The sequence below is a fragment of the Peromyscus maniculatus genome, chromosome 13, assembly GCF_049852395.1.
Source record: "Peromyscus maniculatus bairdii isolate BWxNUB_F1_BW_parent chromosome 13, HU_Pman_BW_mat_3.1, whole genome shotgun sequence".
NCBI classification, from domain to species: Eukaryota; Metazoa; Chordata; class Mammalia; order Rodentia; family Cricetidae; genus Peromyscus; species Peromyscus maniculatus.
Window position 1 is genome coordinate 46,161,993 of NC_134864.1, and position 25,199 is coordinate 46,187,191.

Sequence of the window (25,199 nt, forward strand, 5' to 3'; positions counted from 1 at the left end):
TATGTATATGAACTTTTTTATATGAACTTCCAAACGTAAATTAATAAAAACATTTCACACTGAGACATTTTAGGGTTGTTACTTATTATAATTGCTCCTGGTTCACTTTCTTTTAACCTCCATCAATTTTAAAATCACATTTTCATTCAACAGACTTGAAGTAGCCTTTTGGAAATGGTGTGTCTTCATTAACTATGGGTTGTTTGTACTTAAATGTGAGAACTTGGAGATATATAGTGAATGAGAACAAGAGAGAGAGGCAGAGATAGACAGATGTACACATATCAAACACACACACACACACACACACACACACACACACACACACACACACACACACCACAATCCCTTGACAGCTAAGTCTTGGTAGCTGATGGGAAAATGGGAGGGAAATGCTATAAGAGGTCTGACATCTGTACACAGAAGAGCTTGTTTAATATAGTGCTATGGAGCTATATAATCTGTTCCAATTTGCTCCCCATTTTTCTTTGTTATCTGTCTCAGGGATGTCTCATCTCCCCAACTGACTGCTACAGGCTAGCAATCAGTAACAGAAACTCTGTCTCAATCTCAGAGATAATAAAAAAGGGAGGCTACAAGATTAATGACCCACATCATAATTATAAAGCCCCAAACCACAGGCCTTATAAGGTATTTCAAAATTGAAATCTTTCAGGGTTGAAGAAGTCATGTGAATGCTGTGGTGTGAAAATATTACCCTCTTAGTAAAAGAAATGCTGGGTTATTCCATCTGAGAATCCCACTGTTTTTTTTTTTTAAAGCAGTGATAGGAACAGTAGTGAAGAAATGATTTCTTCCCTTAAGGAACTTAAAATAATTTGGTACATCTCAGTGTCCCCACGATAATACCCAGTTCTTAGTAATCCACAGAATTAATATCTGCACTATTCTTAGAGCCAGATGAAAACAGAGGCTGCTGATGGACATCTTACAGATGCCTCGTGGGTACCTCTCTATGTCGATGATAATAGAAAACCCAACTATATTGATCCTCAAAAACTGACTACGCTGTGGGATAATCATTGTAATTATAGAAATACTCATAAATGTCCTTCCTTACCTCAAACATTTTGTATCTGACTGATGTTTTTATCCCATGGGATCCAACTGTCCTCCCATGCATGCATTCACACACACACACACACACACACACACACACACACACACACACACACAAACACGCACACACGCACACGCACGCGCACACACACACACTCACAATTACTAAGGTGTCACAATACATATTCATGAAAATTGCAAAACCCTTTGGGAAAATAATTCTTGGAATAGAGAGCTGAAAGAAGTTAAAGCAAACTGGTATTTTTTTCTGATTCTCTCAATCAATGTGGGGGCGGTAGTAGGAAGCATGACTCTCTCATAGTAAAAGACAGGAAGTGCAGGAAAAGGAAGAGGGACAGCTGTCGGTGGAAGTACGGTAACAGAAAGATTTGTGAGAAAGATTTAACAACCGTGGACATAGGCAGTGCTTTTGATTCCATGTGGCATGCTTGCCTTGAATATTGGCTTTAATACCAGGTTTGTCAAATGCACCACGGTGTGCGTACTAAACATGTGGGAGCTTGCACATTGCTTGGGGATCTCTAAACGCTAACCAGCAACCTAACAAAGACAGAGCATGTTTAGGCTGAGACCTCACCATCAGTGATAGCCAATCCTTTGCACTCATGTAAACATTTGTTCCAACTGAGGGTTTCTGTCTCTCTCTTTGTAACTATTCCTTGACATATCCTCTGGTGCCTCTCTATTCTTCAGTGTAAGTTTTCTGAGGTACACAAGAGGATAGGGTTCTGGGATCTAAAAGATTTTCCTGGATTTGGCTCAAAAGGAACTGTCTTGCTGAGGCTGTGATATTCACATGGTTCTCAAAGTGTGTTAGCAGCTTGTACTTGCTTTCTAGCTCTGCCAAAGCTCCCGTCATACCCCCTCTCCTACCACATGACCTTTGTCACACAACTGATCATTTCCAGACAGTCATAAACGCTTTTGCCTCCTTGTAGATTATTTTCACTCTCTCTTCTTTACTTTTCTTTACGATGCTGTGATACTTTTATACACAGTGTTGTGTTGGCTGGAGAAGGGAACTAACATTGATGCTTATTACATGTCAGACATTTAAAATACTTTGTTCCCTTTCATCATGTCTGATGTATGTATGGAGCAGGTACCCTCATTTTTATTGCCAGGTTTTTTTGTTTGTTTGTTAGGAAAATAAGATGTTAGGTAGTTTCTTAGTCAAGAGCCCAACAATTGTAAATAGTAAAAGTTAGAGGCAGACAAAACTGATTCCACTTTCACCCCACTTAATAAAAGCTTGTGTCTTTTTTCTTCCTTTATATTTTACCAACATTTACTTCCTCAAGTGTTTCATGTATGAATAATAGATGACACTTAGGAGAATAGATGACAATACTTTACATTGGTTACATATGTAGTAGTATTTTAACTTCCCTGAATACAAAGTAATAGAATAACACATGGTAGAATCAAAGCAATGGCCAATTTAGAAATTAAAAACTAAGCAACCCTCCCCTCAAAATTTGACAACATGCTGTGTGTATAAAGATCTCATGTGTAATAAAATATACATCTCTGGCTTCATGTAAAGTTGTCTTCTGCTTTCTAACCTATAAAGTTAAAAAATCAAGCAATAACATTCATGCTGTAATTTGAGTAAACTCAAGGAGGTATTTGTTAAACAGTCTATAATGTAGAATGGAAAGGAGGATTATTACATGGGAATATTTAAGAAGTGGTGGGGTTGGTGACTAATACCATCAAAAATAGGATTATGCCACCTGATGCAAACATCTATGCTTTTAAAATACTTTGAAGTACAAAGGACAAGAGCAAAGCACAATAGGAGAGGTTAATTAGTCTGTCTATGAAATGACATAGCTTACTACAGAGTTAGAATAAAAATGCTGGCCCATCTTATTGCATATGGACTTTGTGTTTGATTGTATATTTATAGTTATTTACATGAAATGTTGGTTTACAACCACAGATGTTGGCATTTCTATCACTCTCATTTAATGTGATAATGTTCTTCTGGGTTTATCATTTTATCTACCAAATTCTTTCTAAATCTGAATGGTTAACCTCCATTAGAGATTTGTTACCCTCCTAGGCCTGTGCCACTTGCCAACATGGAAAGCATATTTCAAACGTTTAATCCACCTCAGTGATTAAAAGGTCAAATATGATAGATGTGTTCAGAGACCTTTGGCACATTGCTGGTGCCAGCCTATCAGTCCAAGTCAGCTAGCACATCAATCGTTTCATAGAGTTCTCTGGTATATTTGTCACTCTTAGAAATTCATACATTTATTCCAGGTCCCATTTAGGACTTCCAAGGAGGAGATGTTGAAAGACTTGTCCAAGTTCTTTCCAACATACTAAGCATAATTTTACAAGCTCCAAATCTTCTGAAAAAATATGACTGAAAATTAGTAATATTTTCTTAATGTTGATTTTAATTAATAATATGTACTGATCTCTTACATCAAAGGAAAATAATCTAATAAAGCAAAATAGTTAAGTGAATTATGTTAAATATAGCAAAAGACCTGTTCACCCAAGTGTAAAGACTTGAATAAAGACAGCAGGGGGTGTACATGGGAGGACCAAGCTATGAGGAAGAGAGTGGGAGATAGGACCATGGAGACAGGGAGGAGAGTGCTGAGTACTGTAGGATCCTGACTGCCCTAGAGAAGACCATTGCTACTATTTTGAGAAGTGGAAGCCAAACTGATGTCACATATCTGAGATTACAATGTCTATGCTGAAGAGAGATCATAAACATGCCATGGTGTAAGCTAGACTGTAGTGGGTAGCCATTCCAGCTTTGATCTGGAAGTTCCAACCCCCATTGAGGCTTCAGCAACTGTCACGCCTACAAGGCGGGGCAAGGGATGTGCCTGGAGACCCGAGATCTGGATGGGCCCATGGGCTCTCTGTTCCTGGACCCTAGACGGTGGAGGTTGACCAAGCTGAGCTCCAGAGAACACCGCTAGATAGTGATACACCTTCCCCAGTCCCTGCGACCTACCTATCCCTTCATTAAGGCCACTGCACATAGTTAGAAGGAAGATTAATTAGTGGGTAACTTACAAATGAAGGGATAGACGACTCCATGTAGTTAGAAGGAAGATTTATTTAGTAGGTAACTTACAAATGAAGATTTTGTAGCTGGGTTGGTGTCCCAGTACCTTCACTTGAGGTCTGGCTTGATTACAGAAGATGGCCATGCATTTCTTTGAATCTTATTTTTCCACCCTTCTACCAAGTAGAAATAGCTGTCTATCTCATATGACTACATGAATGTATGAAAGTTAAAATTGCTGTTTAATAATTAACTTTCAAATTAAGAGGCAAGATAGGAACTGAAAGGAGAAATTCAATTTCAAAATTGAATGGCTGATCAAAGAGCAGAGAATAAATGCCTAAGTGTCTGTGGAGTGCCCAACCATATATATAAGATCCGCATAATATCCCCTTCCTGCTAAGGCTCGAGAAGTAAGTATTATGACAGAGAGATCAGAAAAAGGTCAAGAGCCACAGGTCAGGGAGGATCAGGAGAGCCACAGGTCAGGGTGGACCAAAAGAGCCATAGCTCAGGGAGGACCAAGGTGCAACTTATCTTCTGAATATGGCAGAACCCTGCACTACTGAACTCAAAGTAGTGGTGATTATTTTTAGAAGACCTGTGTGAGATCAATTCAGTCATTATTCCAGCATGGAGGGCTGGTGACTGACTCACAGCCCCCCCTCCCCCCCCCCCCCCGCTGAGGAGCTGTCGACAGTTGACAGCTTCTAGCAGAGAGAGAGAGTGAGTTTTCTTTAAGGTTGTGACCCCTGATAGGACAACCATGTCCAGTGTGGAGCCCTATACCCGTGAGTACATGGGAAGCAAAATTGGACTCAGTAAATTATATAAAAACGAAAATTAGAGGCGTTGGAATGGGATGGGTGCAGAATCGGGAGATTTATGGAGAAAAAGTAGGGGGTGAATATAACCAAAATGCATATAATGCATGCATGGAATTCTTAAATAATTAATAAAATACAATAAAATGAATAAAAAACTGAAGGAAAAAAATACAGTCAATTTTCATAGCGAAAATGTTGGCATAAATAAACAGTATATGACTGCGAGCTCTGAGATGAGAAAACGGGAAGTATATACATCTCATAAAATGGAGCAACTCCAAAGAACAGCAAGGTAATTAATTCCAACAAGTGTTTCGTTTACTGAAATCACACTGTGAATTTACTATACATTAGGAGCTCCAGCATTTAAATTTGATAAGATGTATAATTTTTACTGCTATAGGGAAAAGAAAGAAATGTTAGAAATATCCCATAAATCAGAAAGTCAACCTAGGAACATAAGACAGAATGCTACACTCTTTTTTACAATGTGCAAATCTTAAGAAATAGAAATCCAGCTTCTGGCCATATTTAAAACAAAGAGTGTTACTCAAAAAGGTGGCCAAGATGCTAACAGAGTGTGGAAATATGTGCCCTGTCACAAGCTTATATATTACCCTCTCTCCCTTTGCACCAGTAGTACATGACTTTCTAATATTGTTTTGTGGAAACATGGCTTTCAGTGCTTCACCTCACAATGAAAAAACACCTTACACAAAACTGCTCAGAAAAGCCTTAATTTTATGAAACCATAACCAAAAAAATATTACTCTGGTGAGCATACTATATCATTTCAATGTCTCCCAAACTTGAAATAATCTGTAAAATCTAGGCTAAGACAAGTCCAGGTGGTTCGAAGGCAGCTATGGAAGTGATGCAAACTCACCCCATAGCTCTATTCTTCATGAAATTAATCTCAGTATACCCTGCACTGTGGCTCCAGAAAGCTGGGCTCATGGGGGACTCTGAGTAATGGCTTAGGTCAGTTCTTGAGTATGAACATCTCCTTCCTTTACCTTCTACAATGGACAAACTAGGCATACAAGTCTAACTGAAACACCCATTCTCTGTAAGTGTTCTCACATCCTCCCTAATATATATATATATATATATATTCAATTGATAACAAATAGTGATGTTATGTGCTGATTTCTCTGTCAGTTACTTGGATATTGAAATCTTTTAGAAGGCAGAACATTGACTTACTCATCCTGACCCACACCAATATCAGAGAGTGGGTCTACATAGAATTTCAATGAATGGTCTTCTCCCATACTTTGAATTATATCCTTTTCTCTCATATCTTTCCTCCGTAAAAGTCTTTTTAAGAGGTCAAGACTTCCAGTTTTCTAAAGGACTAAGAGGAAAATCCAAAGATGTGCCTGTATTGCCTTTAGCTAGAGGCAGTGTGAGGACATAATCCTTTATGGCTGCCAGTGGCTTCATATTTTGTGACTTTTCAGCTGTCTAGCCATATTACTTGCAGAGAACATTATGGGGTAGAGATTGAATCCCATCTCTCCTGCCAGGCATTTGCACAACAGGCAAAACTCATAGCATGAATTTATGACTCTTAAAATATAAAAGCTGTTCAAGGGCTCTAGTTCCCTAAAAGAACACATGAAACTGCATTTTTAGTAACATCTTCTGGACCAGTTGAAAAGATGAAGATCCTTAGTCACATTTGCTAACTTTCATGATAAATCATGTATTGTCAAAGCTGAAGAATTTTGTGTGAATTAAAATAATGCTGGTGTGGGATAATCAGCACTTTAAGACATTATTCTAGAGTGAATAAAAAATATAGAAGCATTTGTTTTGAACTTTTTAATGTCATGTCTTTGACTGCTTTCACTAAATCGTTAGAAAAACATCAGATTCCTCTCTTTCTCTCTCTGTCTCTGTCTCTGTCTCTCTCTCTCTCTCTCTCTCTCTCTGTGTGTGTGTGTGTGTGTGTGTGTGTGAGAGAGAGAGAGAGAGAGAGAGAGAGAGAGAGAGAGAGGGAGAGAGAGGTATATTTTTGTACAACTTTAAAAGAATCATTACATTCTGCTATACTCATAGATCAATGCCTTGCTCAGCCATCAGCAGAGAATCTTCCTCCTGCAGCAGATGGGAACAAATACCCACAGCCAGAAAATATACAGAGAGTAAGAGACCTTGAAACAGCCTCAACAGGGATGTCTCAAACAAATCCCTCCCTTCAGAGCTCAGGAAACCCCAAAGAAGAGGGGGCAGAGTGTCAGAGCTGGAGGGGTGTAGAAGACACCAATCAATCAAGGCCCTCTAAATCAACAGAATCAACACAGACATGAATTCACAGAGACTGAGGCAGCATGCACAGAGAATGCATCTAATGGTGTCCTAGATCTGAAAGGAGAAGTGGACACAGGCCCCCCCATCAGTAAGCCAGAGCAATCTCCATCATAACCTCCTGCAAACGAAAGTTCAATTTCCTCCAAGGAAGTCTCACTGGGAAAACAAACTACTCTTAAGGGCAGGCTGTATGCCCAGCAGTAGATGGCCAACAGAAACTGAGCTTAGTGGCATCTTTGGAGGTTTCTTGTCTCATAGTGTCATGTCAGGGCTTTTCCTTTTCTTAAATCTTACTTTAACATTAATTTATATATATATATATATATATATATATATATATATATATATATATATATATATATATATATATATATGTGTGTGTGTGTGTGTGTGTGTGTGTGTGTGTGTGTGTATACATATATTCTCTCTTTTTACCCCTACAGATCCTTCCTGTATATATTATAGCTTACAGTTTAGAGTTTTGACAGGATTCCTGAGTGTGTGAACAAGTGGGTCTCTGTTTCATGTTCCTCCTCTTGGACCCTTCTCCTTTTCTCTAGATTGTCCTACCATATTCTGATGTGTTAGTCTTTGTTTTCTATATAATTTTATTATATATTGTATGATATTACATATATGTTTATATGATAGTTTTATTATTGAAATTATTACATATATAGTTACAGATAATATATATATATATGTATGTATGTATGTAATTTCAACATCACTTAAGAGCCTGTTTGTTTTCTGATAAGAGATAGAAAGCAAGTGGATCAGGATGGTCAAGGAGATGGGAAGGAACTGGAGGGAGCAGAAAGAGGGTAAATAATAATCAAGATTCATTAGATGAGAAAAAATCCTATTTGCAATACAAGCAAAATATAAAATCCTTTGTTTCATCACAAAAAATTTATTAATATAAACAGTTGAAGATAATCACATACCTACTTGAGGTGAATATGGATCAATTTAAACCAGAGTGACAAAACCATGAAGTATTGTCCCTGCTTATGCATTCTAGAAGCTGGTCTACTTTTTTCTTTTTAAAGATCTCATTTAAAAATCATATTTCTTGGAGGAGCTTATAATGATAGATCACAATAAAGTATTAGCAATATATATGTTTTGTTTTGTTTGTTTGTTTGTTTGTTTGTTTTGCATCTGAGATCAGGACTATTGAAAATACTTGTATCTCAGAAGAGAAAGAAGGAAGTGAATTCCTAGTAAGATATTGGACTTTTGTTTCTTTGGGAGACCAACAGGGACTTTTCACTAAGTCTTCTTCTCTTCTCACCAAAAGGCTCCTGGGTATTGTGTCTCCTTACAGAGTACATAAGGACAAATCACCATGTATGTCAGGAGTATAGCATTTTACCATTTCTCCAGACTCTGCACGAAACAGTAGTGGAACAAAATGTGTGCAAGTAATGAGACAATACTGATTTGAATTAAAGTCCTCTCCTCCATGAGATGGAGCCCAAACATGACACTGATTGGGTGACTAGAGACTAGACAGCTCAGGGATCTAGGGTAAAATTAAATACCACTGTTCTATTAAAAGAACATAGTAAAAACATGATACCTAAAAATATTTTGCTCATTTATAGATCAGTGCCTTGTTCAGCCATCATCAGAGAAGCTTCCTCCCGCAGCCGATGAGAACAAATACAAAGACTCACAGACAGATATTATGTAGAGAGCTAGAGACCTTGGGACACTTAGCCCTAAACTGCTTGTCTCCATCAAACCCTCCATCAGAACCCAGGAAACTCTGAGAAATAGATGGCAGTAAGAACCCAAAAGCATGGAGGACATCAGGGGAACAAGACCCCCTAAATCAACATGATCAAAGCTCACACAAACTCAGAGACTCAGGAAACATGTACAGGGCCTGAACGGGCTACATCAGATGTTGTCCTAGAGCTGAAAGAAGAAGTGGACACATGTCCCCATCACTAATTGTAGACGCAATTGATGATGGATAACCACTTGCAAATGAAAGTTTAGTCTCCTTGAAGGGAGTCTCAATTGGGGGGATACACTACTCTTCTGGGTAGGCTGCATGCTCAGCAGTAGGTGGCCAGCAGAAAATGAACTCAATAGCATCTTTGCAGGGTTATTATCTCTTGTGTCAAAGTTTTGTGGGGAGGTGTTTGCTGTTGATTTTTAATTTTATGTTGTCTTTTTTATTTTTACTTTTATTTTATTTAATTTTATCTTATTGATATATTTTCTCTTTTTTTGCCCTACAGGTCCTGTGTGTGTGTGTGTGTGTGTGTGTGTGTGTGTGTGTGTGTATGTGTGTGTGTGTGTGTGTAAATTGATATATGTGCATGTATGTATATGTCACATATAATATATAAAGTGCTACAATTCAGTGTTTTTAAGGGCTTCTAGAATGTGAATATGTGGGGGTCTGCATCTGTATCTATTTATTGTGCCTTCTCTTGGGCTCTTATCCTTCTTGGTATTTGTCTTGTCTCATTCTGATCTATTACTTTTTATTTTATATTACATTTTATTATAGTCTTATATTTTATTATTATCCCTTTGAATTCTATTGTATAATAAAAGACAGAAAGTAGATAGATCTGGATGGAAGGTGAGGTGGGGAAGAACTGGGAAGAGTAAAGGGAAGGGAAACCATAATCAGGATGTATTATGTGAAAAAAAATCTACTTTCAGTAAAAAGGAAAAAATAGAAATAAAAATAAAAAAGAACATGATTGTAAAAAAAGGTTTATGTTGAAATGACTCTGCCTCGATTTGTGATACAGTTATTAGGAAGTATCATAAAAGCATATGTGATGAAAATATTAAAATGTAATGGGTCTTTCTGTGAGCCCCATAGAAGGTAAACACCAAAACCAAGGTATAAAAGCTTTTCATATCAGCATAAGCCTAAGTTCATTGAAAAGTCCATGAAGGTGATATAGTCCTGTACTTTTCTACTCAGTATTTTACCTTTGGTACTCTGCCTAGCACCTGTTATACAGGACTATGAAGTTCATAGGCAATGGTAGGAAAAGATGGACAGGAGGAAAGATGGCAAGGAGCTTTGTTGGTTACTTCTCTTTCACCACGCTTGACTTGTGATTATTATGGAAACCCTTTGCCTCATATCTCTTTAACAATTTTATGCAATAGAAATGGTGGGAAATAAAGGGTGATAGCATGTTTTGTTTTGGTAGGGGGTGTTCGTTTTGGGCTATTGTTATTGTTGAGTTTCTACGTAGCTCACTCTGCTTATACCTCTACTGGAATTACAGGTGTGTACCACCACATCTGGCTTTCAAAGAGATCTATCTACTTTCTGTCTTTTATTATACAATAGAATTCAAAGGGATAAAAATAAAACATAAGACTATGATAAAATGTAATATAAAATAAAAAGTAATAGATACTCCACAAAACACACAGTCCATTTACAAGAATCAAATCAGGTTGCAGATAAGGACATACCAAATGTTTACTGCCAAAAAAAAAAAAAAAAAAAAAAAGTCTAGTTAATACTTTGGTCACATATGGTGACACTGTATTGCCATAAATCATTAGAAATAATGTTGGTATTACCCCCTTTTAAAATCATGGTGTAGCCCCCTGGCAGTGGGATCAGAATCTATCCCTAGTGCATGAGATGGCTTTCTGGAGCCCATTACCTATGATCGGAAGCCTTGCTCATCCTTGATGTAGAAGGGAGGGGCTTGGTCCTGCCTCATCTGAATGTACCAGGCTTCAATGACTCCTCATGGGAGACGTTTTAGAGGAGGGGATAGAGGGTAGGTCAGAGGAGGGAGTCGGGAGGAAGTGGAAGGAGAGATGAGAGGAGCATCTGTGGTTGGTATGTAAAATGAATAAAATGTTCTTTAATAAAAAATAAAATTTAAAAAGATCACAGTGTGACATGTTCTCTGAACAGATAGATAGAAAGCTGCTCAAAGACAGGAAATCATGGTAGGCAAGACTGATCTTCCATCTGCAAAAGAACACCCCATTTAAGTAAGCCTCTCTAATGCACCAGTATGATACAAAGCTGAAATGTGTAGCCCGGATAGTATTAAATGTGTGGCAACCAGTTGCTCAAATTTTCCAAAGAGCACCAAGGATGCCAAAGATGGGCAGTCCTCGAGAAGCTGCTGGTGGAGGCATCCTTTCAGTAGTCACAGAGGATTTTGATAAACACAGATGAAAATGAAGATGACCGAATGGCATTTCACAATGACAAGGGTGTAGCCCAGATTAAATTATTTAAGTCTGTTCCTGTGTATACTATAGAACATGTTTCCAAGTAGCTGATCATTGTCCTGATTTCATGACAAGAACCATAAACATTATTTTCAGTGACATGTCACTTTTAAGATTTGAAAGTATCTTAAATATATGAATAAACAATATCCATGTTGTATGTATGATATACTTAATCTGGGAACAAATCTCAGATTATTAACTGAAGCTTTAAATAAAAATATTCAACTCAACCAAAAGGGAATAGAATATTAAAAATGTCTGTTATTAATACTAATTATGTTTGGTATTCTTTTTTTCTATTTTTCTTTAATATTTATAATTGAAATAGGTAATATTATAGCTGTAAAGAGTAAAGTTAAATATTTTATTATCTCAAACACAATTAAAGAGTCATAGCTTAAATGGCAGCTCATTCTCTAGACCAGATATCTTCAATTAACAGACCACTTAATCGATCAATCTAAAAGTTTTTCGGCAGTCCACAAAAGCTCTTTATCTGCTTTCTCATAAAAAGTTTGTCCTCAAAAAAGTTTTCACTGCTTCCCATTCTGAGTCACAGTCCTTTCTAATTTCCGCTGGTCTAAATGAGATTTATTTAGATTTATTAATTTGGTACAAAGGAACTCCAGTAAGTTTTTAATAATAATTATCATTATCACTGATTAAACTGATATTGTTTGGTCCAGATGGAGTTCTTTTCCTGTCAGCTAGAATGAGCTTGCATTGTGTGGTTATAATATGTTTAGATCCAAACAGGCAGATGGCGGCGTGATTGGATATTGCATGCGCCTGATATTAGTAGCAATGCCTCACCAATGCTTGCTTTAAATAAATTGTGCTCCAAAAGGATCCCCATATTTTTCAAAATAAAAAAATAGACTTAAGACCCTACACATTACAGAGCTTGGACATGGCTGCCTTCACTTCCAAGGATAGACTCTCAGGTGGTATAAGGTTCAGCCAGAGCAATTGTCAGTCAAGTCCAGATTATCAATGAGAGTGTCAATCATTGTAGGTTCTCTCAAGCACTTTCTTCAGAGAGAGAAAACCATTAAGTAACAAGAGTTCTCAGTTAAGGATTTAAAAACTGACTTAAGGGAAGACAGTAACATTTGGTATAATGATTGATTATTTTTACAAAGGAGTTATCTTGGTTAAGAATGTTGAATTTGTAATTAATAGTAGAAAATGAACAAAGTTCCTTTTTTTGAGACAAGGTTTCTCTGTGTAGTTTTGGAACCTGTCCTAGATCTTACTCTATAGACCAGACTGGCCTCAAACTCCTCAAACTCTGCCTGGCTCTGCCTCCTGAGTGCTGGGATTAAAGGTGTGCGCCACTGCTGCAAAGTTCTTAATAAGAAACTTTCTGTAGAAAGGCTTTAGTCTTTAATAGCTTTTCATGTGCACTCAACTCTAAAGAGAAGCCAATGGACCACTGAAGTTTTGAGTGAAATTCAGCAACAAGGTTCAAGGGTAGTCCACTCACATAGTTTCCTCCAGTTAATGTGCTTGATTTTATCTCTTAGTCTGAGGGATTATAATGTGATTGAATAATATATTGTTGTTGTCATATACTACAGCTTTGACCTATTACCCCTTAATTCTTAATATTTGTTCCTATCATTAAGTTGTGAGCCTTGGAAATTCTAGTAAGTAGCATTGATCAAGGAAATATCAATATCCAATAATCAAAATGAAAGAATATAACTACTTAATTCTGTGTGAAGAAATATTAACAAATAGACATATTTCCTTTTTGTGTAAAATGTGGGACAATTTTACATATAATAACATTGTGCTTCAGTTATTCATACAAAGAACATTCAGGTTTCAGTAAATGAGTGAACGTTTTTTAAGGTTAATATTTCAACAAATTCACTTATAAACATTCCATATGATGCACACTCAGGGAGAAAATAGGCTCTATAGACACAACAGAATAATAGAACCACAGAAGCAATCACAAAAAAGATTGTCTGTGTTCTCTGCCTTTCATCTACATTACTAGGATGCAAAATGAAAGGTCACATAGGAACAACACATGTAGAAAAAGAAGTCTGGATCATCCTGTCTCAACCACAGGAATGTCCTAGCTCAGTCGTTAAAGGCTAGGCTCGCAACCAAAATGTAAGTGAACTTTTGAGGGCTACATCTCAATTCTAGCATGACTTCAAATCCCCAAACTGAAACAAGAGAATTTCATTTAGACGGTACAAGAATAAAAAGCAACAGTGAACATGACCTTTTCCCTTCCTTTTCCTTTTCTGCAGGTGGAAGATGCCATAAGTCCTGCACTGGCCGATGCTGGGGACCCACAGAAAATCACTGCCAGACCTGTAAGTATTCCATAGTGAAAAGTGGGAGGTTTGACATGGTTGACTGTTTAGTGATGGAGTATCCTCACAATTCTGATCACCTGCAATGTGAAATGAGCTTGTTTCCATCCAAATAAGCTATCCAAGTCATTTCTTTCAAATTAAACAATACATAATTGCTTCTCAAATTTCTTTGTAGTTTCTTGCCTAATGACCTCTGTAGCACATTTGTCATGACTTTATCTCTGACTTTGAAGATATATATCAGTAAAATTAGGAAATCCAAATACATAAAAATTATATTAATTCAGTTTTGAGTAAACTGGTATTTCATTAAATTTCTGAGGTATTAATATTGCTATTCATGGATTATAAAAAGAGAAATATAAGAAGTACCATGTGCCTGTTTTTTCCAGGCACTGAGTACGACACATAGATGTAAACTATATGAATAATGGGTTTACAATCATGACTGTTAACAACAAATCTTACTCTTGGATTATGCTTCAATTTAAAATTTATTTTAATTATGTGGGGTGTGTGTGCACATTAATGCAGACAGTAGATTCTTGACACATTACCTAATATGAGCATTAACCTGTCATCACTGATAAGATATTGGAACCAAAGCATGCCAGTTATAAAGTTCCGGGCTGGGGAATAGGCTCTGTCCTTGGAGTGTTTGCTGTGAATTCATGAGGCCATGGTTTGATACCCAGCCCTAAATGGGTATAATATCTTCAGAATCTTTAAATTTGTACAATACTTAAAATATATCTGGTATTTCACCAATCTTATGGATAAATAATTTCTTTCAAATTTGAAAACAAAGCTCTCTATGCAAGTAGTAAACTTTTTTCTCATACCTTAAGACCAAAGCTATGAATAGCACAGGATGATAAGAACATGAAATGCAGCTTTTACTAGCATAAAATCAATAGATGACATAAAACGCTGGAGTTTTAAAATGTGCAAATATTGATCCATTAGGCAATTTTGTATAATGCTAGATTAAAATTTAGATATTTCCCATTTACCTCCATTCATGACATTATTTTAATAAAGAAATAACAAAAGCAATTATTATAGTGTAGAGTAGAAAGAGTAAAGAAAGAATAATTCTCAGAGGTAATTTCTTAAATTATTTTTTAAAGTTACATATATCTTCATATTTCAAATTGAAGAAATATAAAAAGAATCACATAAAATTGTCTTCTCACTCGTACCTGCTTTGTTCAGCCACCCACTTGCGGCATACATTGTTCTCCTCTGAAAATAATTTCTGTAGACAAAAGATGTATGTTTATATGCCTGGCCATTCTTCACTCAAACCCACTTACGCTATGTGTTAGTTTTGATGTTCTACTTAGCTTTCTGTTACTGTAAGACATACCTGAATGATAGTAAACGTTAAAGGATAAATGTTCTATTTTGGCACACAACTTTGAATATTTCAGTCATTGAGTGATTGGTCCTATTGATTGAGGGCATGTTGCCAGGCAGCCTCTCATGGCATGGAGGATATGGCAGACAAAATCTGGCGGTATATAGAGGAGAAGCTATACAGAGAAAGAAATCATGGTACAATAATCCCATTGGGGGGAATCCCTTCTAATAATGTAAAATGTCTCAACAATCCTCTCTTCTCATAGTGTCCACTATTTTCAGATGGCACTGTGGGCTGGGAACAGTGTCATTAATAAACTCGGTTTTGAAACATATCAAATAAAAACTATAGCATACAACTTGAGTTTTTTATTTGTAAAATCTATTTAATCTGCACAGTTACTCACAGGTGGATTTTTCCAACACACAGGTACTCTGTTAATGCCTTCATATTATGATATTCTATAAACTTATCACATTCATATACTAATGAATGGTTTTCTTTTTTAAAAAATCTACAGCTTTAAAAAAATAAATTTTTATTTATTTTACATCCCTGCCACAGTTTCCTCTCTCTCCTTTTGTCTCAGACCCTCTCCCCTGTCCCTCCTCTGTTCTCCTCCCAATCCACTCCTCTTCTTTTTCTGTTTAAGACAGGGAAGGTCTCCCATGAGTATCAACAAAACATGGCATATCAAGTTTCATTAATACTAGGCACCTCCCCATGTATTAAAGCTGGGCATAGAGTACCGGTATGAAGAGTGGGGTCCCAAAACCCTGTAAAAAGGTCGGAGACAGACCCTATCCAACTGTTAGGAATCTCAAAAGAGGACCAAACAACATAACTGCAGCATCTATGCATAGAGCCTAGGTCAGTCCCATGCAGGCTCCCTCGGTGTCAGTTCAGCTTCTGCTAGCCCCTATGAGCCTGTTAGTTGATTCTGTGAGTTTTCTTGTGGTGACCTTGACCCCTCTGGTGCCTTTCTCCCCATCTTCTGCAGGATTCCCCAAACTCTGCCTAATGTGTGGCTGTGGGTCTTCATTTGTTTCCATCAGGTGCTGGGCTGGATGAAGTCTCCCTGATGACAATTGGGCTAGACACCAATCTGGTCCCAGGAGATGACCAGTTCAGGCTGCATATTTACTATTGCTAGGACGCTATGCTGGGGTCTTCTTTGTAGATTCCTGAGATAGTCTTTTGCACTAGGGTTTTACCAGACCCTGAAATGCCCCCCTTTCCAGTCATCTCTTTCAGTACTCCCCTAACACTCTTATCTCCCAACCCCATCCCTCAAGTTCTCATCCCCACCTCCTTTCAGTTCACTTATGAAATTTCTTTTGGTTCCCCTTCCCAGGGAGATCTGAATGTCCTCCTCCACCCCATGAACCCTCCTTGTTACCTAGTCTATCTGGGTCTGTGGATTGTAGCAAATCCTTTATTTTACAGCTAATATCTACTAATGATTGAGTATATCCCATGTTTGTCTTTCTCGGTCAGGGTTACCTCACTCCGGATGATTTTTTTTTCTAGTTCTATCTGTTTGCCTTCAAATTTCCTGGGGACCTTGTTTTTAACAGCTGAGTGATACTCCATTGTGTACTGTACCAGATTCTGGCTATTACAAATAAAGCTGTTATGAACATAGTTGAGCGAGTGTCCTTGTGGTATGATTGAACATCCTTTGGGTATATGCCTAAGAGTGGTATAGCTAGGTCTTGAGATGGATTGATTGTCAACTTTCTGAGAACCCACCATATTAATATCCAAAGTGGCTGTACAAATTTGCACTCCCACCAGCAGTGGAGGAGTGATCCCCTTGCTCTACATCCTCTCCAGCTAATGGGTGCCACCAATGTTTTTCTTTAAATATTCTTCTGCCATTTGAGATTCTTCTGTTGATAGTTCTCTGTTTAGGTCTGTACTCCATTTTTTAATTGTATTTTTTTTTATGTCTAGTTTCTTGAGCTCTTTATATTTTTGGAGATCGATTAGATCAGCCCTCTGTTAGATATAGGGTTAATGAAGATATTTTTCCATTCTGTAGGCTGCTGCTTTGTCTTATTGACTGTGTCCTTTGCCTTACAGAAGCTTTTCAGTTCCAGGAGGTCCCATTTGTTAATTTTCAATCTTAGTGTCTGTGCTATTGGCGTTCTATTCAGGAAGTTGTCTCCTGTGTCAATGTGTCAAGACTGTTTCACACTTTTCTATCAGGTTCAGTGTAACTGGATTTATGTTAAAGTCTTTGATACACTTGGCCTTGAGTTTAGTGCAGGGTGATAGATATGGGTCTATTTATATTCTTCAACTTGTTGACATCCAGTTATCTGGCACCACTTGTCGAAGATACTTTCTTTTTTCCATGGCTACCTGACCTTTTCTATCCATGCATGTATGAATGAATTTTCATAGGATTACTTCTTAGAAGTGGCATTTGTAGAGTCACAGACTTGTGATCTTACACTTTGATACAGATCACCAACACAAGATCATATTCTCTGAAACAGTTACTGTTGCCAGGGGAAATATGTGTTAATGCCCATTTTTCAGTTCCTAGTCTAAACAGCATATTAGCAACAAATTTTAGTCTTTATTAAATGCTCTATCTATCTATCCTTTCTATCTATCTATCTATCTATCTATCTATCTATCTATCTATCTATCTATCTATCTATCTATCTATCTATGTATCACCTATCTACATATATATGTATATATCAGTATCTGGTTGTAGATTTAAATTAACTTACTTAATAGAAACAATGTTCTATGGCAGGAAGGGTTTGACAAGAATTTTCAACCAGATCCTAAACTAAAACTAGGTTACTACATGAAATTCATTCACTACGGTATTTGCAAACAATATAAAAGAATTTCAAATTGAATCACATGGTGCTGGGCTGATGTTGACCTGATATCTAAAATAATCAAGAATCAATGCTATGCTTCATAATGATGAAAAAGGGAGATGTGGGAGTCAGTAAAAGAGGTAGATACTGATGGCTTTTTCACAAAAAATAGCTTCTTTGTTGTCAAACTTACAGGTGAACTGTAATCCTGGAGCTCTGCCTAGTGACTTTATTGTTTTATCTTTCCAGGGATGGGGGACAATTTCAGACAGGCTTCCTTATAGCTGCTGGTTGTGTCTGGAGGCCACCAGCAGGACTTCCCACACTTACTATTCATTGAGACTTGCAAAATGCTCTACATCAGATTTTCTTTCTATGCCACCATTGGGCACTTGCCTTCAGTTACCTCTTCCATTATTATCATTATTATTTTTGTTTTAGAGACAGCATTTCTCTATGTATCTGTGGATGTCCCAGAACTCACTCTGTAGACCAGACTGGGATTAAACACAGAGATTTGTGGGCCTCTGCCTTCTAATTGCTGAAATTAAAGTCATGCACCACCACACCCAGCTATTATTTTCAAAGTTTGCTATTCAGTTTGTCAAGATGATGCCAAATTTCCATACTAGAACTCATATATATATATATATATATATATATATATATATATATATGTGTGTGTGTGTGTGTGTGTGTGTGTGTGTGTATGTATATATATATATATATATATATATATACATATATGTGTGTGTGTGTGTGTGTGTGTGTGTGTGTGTGTGTGTGTATGGATGGATCTTCATAATACTTTACCAAATAAAATCAACTCAGTCATTTGAACTGGTAATTTTATTTTTATCTCATTTTATACATGATTTTGTAGAATACAAAACATAGCAGTGTAGTTAGATTATAAACACATATATTATAGATTTATCTATAGATGGTGAATTCTCTGTGGTTGTGGTTTACAATGAAAAAGTTTAGAAGTCACTACAATAAGGAGGGATGTCTTTTTCCCAACATTGGTAAAAAATTAAATTAGCCTTCAAGTTTTATAATGTTAAAAATGCTGAAACTTTCAATTTTTTGACTGTGTGTGATTAGAACACCAAAAACTTTTTTAAAAAACAGTTTTTATTCACCCAAATATCTCTTATTTTTATAATTGGCATCTTTCAACATAGCAAGAAAACATATAATCCCTTGTCTGTCTGTTCTAAACAACACTGTATACTTGGTCACAAGACAGTTTTTCTTAAAGGAAGTGATTTTATTCCCTTCCCTTCCACAGAAGACATTGGATAATGTCTAAGCCCTTTTACTGGCCAAAGTGGGAGGAAGAGGAGGAATGCCAGCTTGTACTAGGAGTTAGAAGCCAAGATGGTGATAGACATTATAGAATGTATGAGAGAATCCTTCTTAGCTCTCTCAAGGCAGAAGCATTATTCAGTACAAAATATTGGTGCTTCTAGCTGAGCAAGCTTGCCCCAGGTGTTGATACTTAATCAAGGCTGAGCCAATAAGGTTCTCCTCTTGAAATTTTGGATTGGAATCCAAAGATTCTAGTTACACTACTTTAGAATCCTGGGCTTTATAAGATAATAATTGTGGCCCCCTCTCCTTTGGCCCATGTGTGTTAGTGACTAGAGAATGACAGAATGAAGGTAGCAAACAGAGATCTGGGACAAAAATTATATGTAACAATTTTTGACAACGTTTATCTCCTAGTTTTCTGACTGGTGTGAGGCCATGATGTACATGAAGTTTCAGTCCTTACGAAGGGTGTTGTTTACAAATACATGTCCGTTTGTGTGCACAGTGTGTAATGTGCATGTGTGTGCCAATGTGAGTGTGGTGGCAAACACCCATGTGTGCATGGAGTAGCCAGAGGTGTGTACTCAGTGTCTTCCTCTGTTGGTTTTTGAGGTAGGCCCTTTCACTGAACTGGAAGCTCCCAAAAGAAGCAAGGCTAGGTGGCCAAGGGCTTCCAGTTCTTCCTGCATCCTTTCCCAAACTCTGGGCTATGGACATGGATGGCAATGCCCTGCTTTGTAATGTGGGTGGTGAGGCTCAAAATCCAGGTCCTCATGCCAGTACAGCAAACATTCTTACCCACTGGGATGCCTCCTCCATTGGAGTGGGGAGAAAGACCTTACTACGAAACCCACAATTCTACTGTTTACATAGAAAGTTATAAAACACAATGTGATAGAGTCACCTACTATTTCAGCATAGAAATTAAGCTCACTCTAATACAGAACCTTAATAGTTACCATTTCTACTCCATATTCTATAAATTTTAAATAAGTACTATGCATATGTAATACACACACACACACACATATACACACACAAGTACAATTTAGCATACTATACATTAGCATGGAATCTTGTAGAATATAAAGTATTTTCATTTTAAATGTCCTTTAAGATAAAATTCTTGCAAATTAAGGAGGAAAATGAACTTTTTCCTATAAACTAGAGAAATAATTAAAGAGGTTGTCAAATTTATGTAGATGATATTCAGATTTCAGCCTCTGATTTTGAGTCTGAGGACTGCTCTGTCTCTTGTACACCACATTTCAGGGGATACTCAAAGTCATGTTAGCTTGGAGTCAGTCATATGATAGTTGTTCTTCTCTCTGTCATGGGTAAACAACTCCATTCTAAATATCAGTTACTACATCAGTAAAATAGAAATAGTTACACTCACTTCCAGATGGTTGGTTTTTTTTTTTTCAGAATGAAATTCTATGCAATATTAAAAATGAAATACTTAAGCATTCTTGGACATAGACCAAGGCCCCAGTAAATACCAACCTGTCTCATAGTAATTAAAGGAGGTACGTTGGAAATTTTTTTCTATAAGTGAATAGGATGATGTGGGAGATAAACTATGGAGCTCAGTCTAACCTGAAGATGTCTACTGATATCTGGGCAGGGACTGAGAAACAGGACTAGAGAAAGGGGAGAATGTTTGTCCTTGACTTTCATACCTATCCTCCTCTTCCTCTGAGTTACATAAGAGATAAATAGTGTATCCATATTCAAACAGCAAAGTGAATGTATTTTGGAACTACTATGACAACTTGTGTATCGTAACGCCTGAGTTTAATAATTATGAAAATAATTTCACACTTCTGTGAGAATTAGACTTCATGGAAGACTCTATAGGGATGAGAAACCCTCAGAGGTTTCAGGAAGGTGAATTATACACAACCTGGAATTCTAGTCTCTCATTAAAGTTTCAGTAGTTCCTCTATGAACTAAGGTGACTTGCAGTGAGGTTCACTTTATCCTATAATAATCTTTGAAGCTTTTAATAATACTCTACGTAACTGATTGACCATAAGAAATATACATTTTCATATATGCAAAATGTGGTTTCATCATAATTTACAAATTACTTATTTCCCTTTGGCCAAAATAAATTCCTTTTAGTGAGAGCTTTTCTGTAGGTTATTTTCTTTTGTCAAAAATTTCTTTATATCCTTAGTGGATTTTTTTCAGACTTACAAAGTCTCCATTAAGCAAACCCACAGTTAGGGTGACATTTTACTGCTCCACCTTTCTATTGACTTACATAGATGTACCTTGTAGACAAATTTCTAAATGTTCTTATTAAATAAAAAAACATGGAGCCAAATATAGGGGTGAAAGCCTTAGAGAGATCAGGGAAATAGGGAGAACCACCAGCCTTACCTCACCAAGTTTGAACTTCAAAATGCATGCTACTTCCTGTAGGTGAAAGTTTTTCTGTGTCCGACCCAGGCCCTGTGGTCAGGACGAATCTCTCCCATTTGCATTCCCCAAGTAAACATACAAAGGCTTATATTAATTAAAACTGTTCAACAATTAGCTCAAGCTTACTACTGACTAGCTATTACACTTAAATTCAGTACATTTTTGTTAATCTATATGTTGCCATGTGTTCCATGGTTTTACCTGTGTGCCATTACATGCTGCTCCCTGGATAGTGGCTGACAGACTCAACCTTCCTCTTCCCAGAATTCTCCTTGTCTGCTATCTTGCGTATACTTCCTGCCTGGCTACTGACCAATCAGCATTTTATTAAACCAGTGTACAAACGCATTATTCCACAGTATTTCCCTTTTTCTGTTTAATTAAAAAGGAATTTTTTAACTTTAACATAGTAAAATTACATATAACAAAACAGTTATCAAGCAAGAATTATAGCTATAATATCTAGTCTAATTATATTTGGCAAAATAAAAAAAGATATCCTATGTATCCTATATTTGTGAGTCCAAGGTTTCATATCTACCTTATCTCCTATCAAAACCAAGGAAAACCATAATTATAACTATCTAGTCTTCAACCAAATCAAAGACCTCAGAAGGATACAATATTACCTAAGTAAACACAAAGATCATTGTAAGCAACTTCCAAAAATCTAGAATGACACAGCTGCCTGCCTAGACAGTCATCCAAGGTTCCTCTGTAACATTGGGGTATCTATCTTCAGCCCATAGGACTAGTCTCTCAGTTATTTTTTTTTCTGTGTCCTGTAGAACATCTGGCAGTTTCTTCTGTGAAGCAAGAACCTGAAAGACCATTTTGCCTTGTAAAGTTCAGTGGTCACCTTCCTATGGGTACTGCATGTACATTTGCTACAACATTTTGTCAAGCAGCCCAGACAAGAACAGTTTCTTGCCCAAATGGCTATTTTTGCCAAGAAGAAGATAAACTCTGTATGGAGTGTCTTCGATGCTCATCTTTCTCTTTGAATTAAATTGGTGCTGCCAGAACAGACGTAGCTGATTGTCCAGAAAGTCTAAGTTTTTAAAACATTTTAAATGTCATATTTTATAGGTCTTTGATGTGTTTAAAGATTGTCTACCTAATTGAATTATATCTATTTATACCTACAAAACTTAACATGACTATAAATTTGACTATCATAGAAGACTAATTATTAATCTGCATTTCTTAACTATCCATTACAGTTCAAATGAGTTACTTAAACATAATATCTTAAATAAGAGTAGAAATATACATACAGTATACCAAAATTAACTTTAAATTTGTATCAATAAACTAAAATCTATACCAATGTAAAACATTTGAAACAAGTTGCTCTTTAAATGTTGGTTCAATAATCCATCATTTTATCATATCATATCTACATCCTATATTTCCATATTAACTTCCTGTGTACCCACACCCATTTATGCCTTGCTTTTCTGCCCTCTCATTGGCTCTTAGCCCAGCTACCTCACTGTCTGTCTGTACAGACCTCCATGTCTCTATGGTTGATACTAGGATTGAAGGCATGTGTCACCATGCTTGACTCTGTTGCCTAGTATGCCTCGAACACACAGAGACCCTGCCCAGTAAGTGATCTGATCAGATTAAGGGCGTGTGCTATCTGACTTCTCTGTTTACTTAAAATGGCTCCCCCTGCCCCCCTCCCCCATCTCCAGGCAAGCTTTATTAAAGCACAAATAAAATATTGCCACATTTCAGCACAAATAAAATATCACCCCAGTACCTCCTGACTGTTGTGTTAGGGATCAGCTTGTGTAACTAAATGGAGAGAAGTCACAGTAAAGCTAAACAGCTCAGCTCAGGGAGAAGTTCATAGTGATGAACAAGTTATTGGGTGAGATGAAACAAGGGGGTGATAAGAACTGCCAACGTTTCTGAATGGAGACATGGGAAACAAAGGTGTCAGTCCTTCATGTTTTCCTTGAGGAGAACGCTGCAGGGTTTCCAAAACTGGGGGAAAGTTTTGTGCTGTGTAAAAAGTAGTATCCATGAAATGATAGTCCAGGGAGACTATACTGCCAACTAATTATAGATACAAGTTTATTTTTCCATTGTATAGAATTTTAGAATTATATGAGTTTTTATTATAACTTAGTAACGCTCTACTAGTCATTTTGTACACTGGTTTGAGTGTCCGAATCGCTTTGAAGACATGTTGAATAATTTAAGTGTATCCTCAATAGTGCTTCCTGATGTTCAGATTATAAACTGGAACATCCTCTATCAGCATAGAAGATTTTTTCTAAACAAAATCTTCTAAAAAATCATAGCCATGCTAAGGGATTTTATAAATATTTATGTAAGTAAATGATGCTTGTCCAATCTTACTAAGTATTCTGCTCTGATTTACCCATGAGTCTGATTTTCTGAACAACTTAAATTCATGTTCCTTAAATCCTTTTTTAATGCTAGAGCATGCTGACCCTAGAAACCTAACAAGGATATTTCTCACATCACTGCAAAGGGTCAAACATAACTTACACTGGAATACTGAAAGATGCCTTACATGTGGAGAGGCAACTCCAACTTGAAAGTACTTTTAAGCTCAGTTAAATCATGCCTGCATTGCTCCACGGCACAGCTTAAGTAAATTGATTCAGTGGATTAATGTAGTCGTGTCAGGGGAGACAAACTTATCTTCTATGTGAACGCTGAAGCTTATGGAAGTATTATTTAGTAAGCTTACGAGTAAGAATGACAACTCTCTCTATTCACAAGAACAGAATCCTGAGGTCTGAGTTGTACAGGTGTGGGTATGAAGGAGACTAAGCTTTGAGAAATAAATAATAATGATTAAAGGAACAAAGGTATCTCTGTCCCCGAAAGATATATGAAGTGTACTTATCACATTTAAACTAGACACTGCATGTCCTTTTTTATCTCTAGGCACTGTATCGGGCCAGCTCTTTCTACTCGCCTATTATCAGGAGGGTTGGCGATTTCATTATACACTTCCCTTTTGTCCTCTCAGACCCAATGTCAGCTGGTCTAGTCACTGTATTTTGAGTGCGGATAGAGAAAAAGATGCATACATAAAAGTGTTGCAGTTTGATTTTCCCAACCTTTGCATATACTTTGTGTAAGAGTAGTCATAATTGTCTTCATTTCAAGAGTTTATAATTAGAATTTTCTAAGGTGATAACCTTCGATACTAACTTTTCCAACTTCTAAGTTGTTTTACAAATGTTATTTCTTACCTAGAAACAATTTGGACAAAATAAGTGTATTTAAGAATAAAAATAAAATGTGTTTATCTCTTGAATTGAAGTTTTATAGTATAAAAATTGAAGAGAAAATTCATGTTCCAGCTGCTAGACTAAA

General features: G+C 36.8%; 1 protein-coding gene across 7 annotated transcripts in view; it reads left to right on the forward strand.

The window, feature by feature from the left end:
* Positions 1 to 25,199, forward strand: part of Erbb4 (erb-b2 receptor tyrosine kinase 4) — a 1,076,808-nt gene that overhangs the window by 706,441 nt on the left and 345,168 nt on the right. For all 7 annotated transcript variants that reach the window (XM_006989868.4, XM_016008144.3, XM_016008143.3 and 4 more), the window contains exon 5: positions 13,809 to 13,874. In XM_006989868.4, coding sequence (XP_006989930.1) covers positions 13,809 to 13,874 — 66 coding nt within the window. The remainder of the gene's footprint in view (positions 1 to 13,808; positions 13,875 to 25,199) is intronic.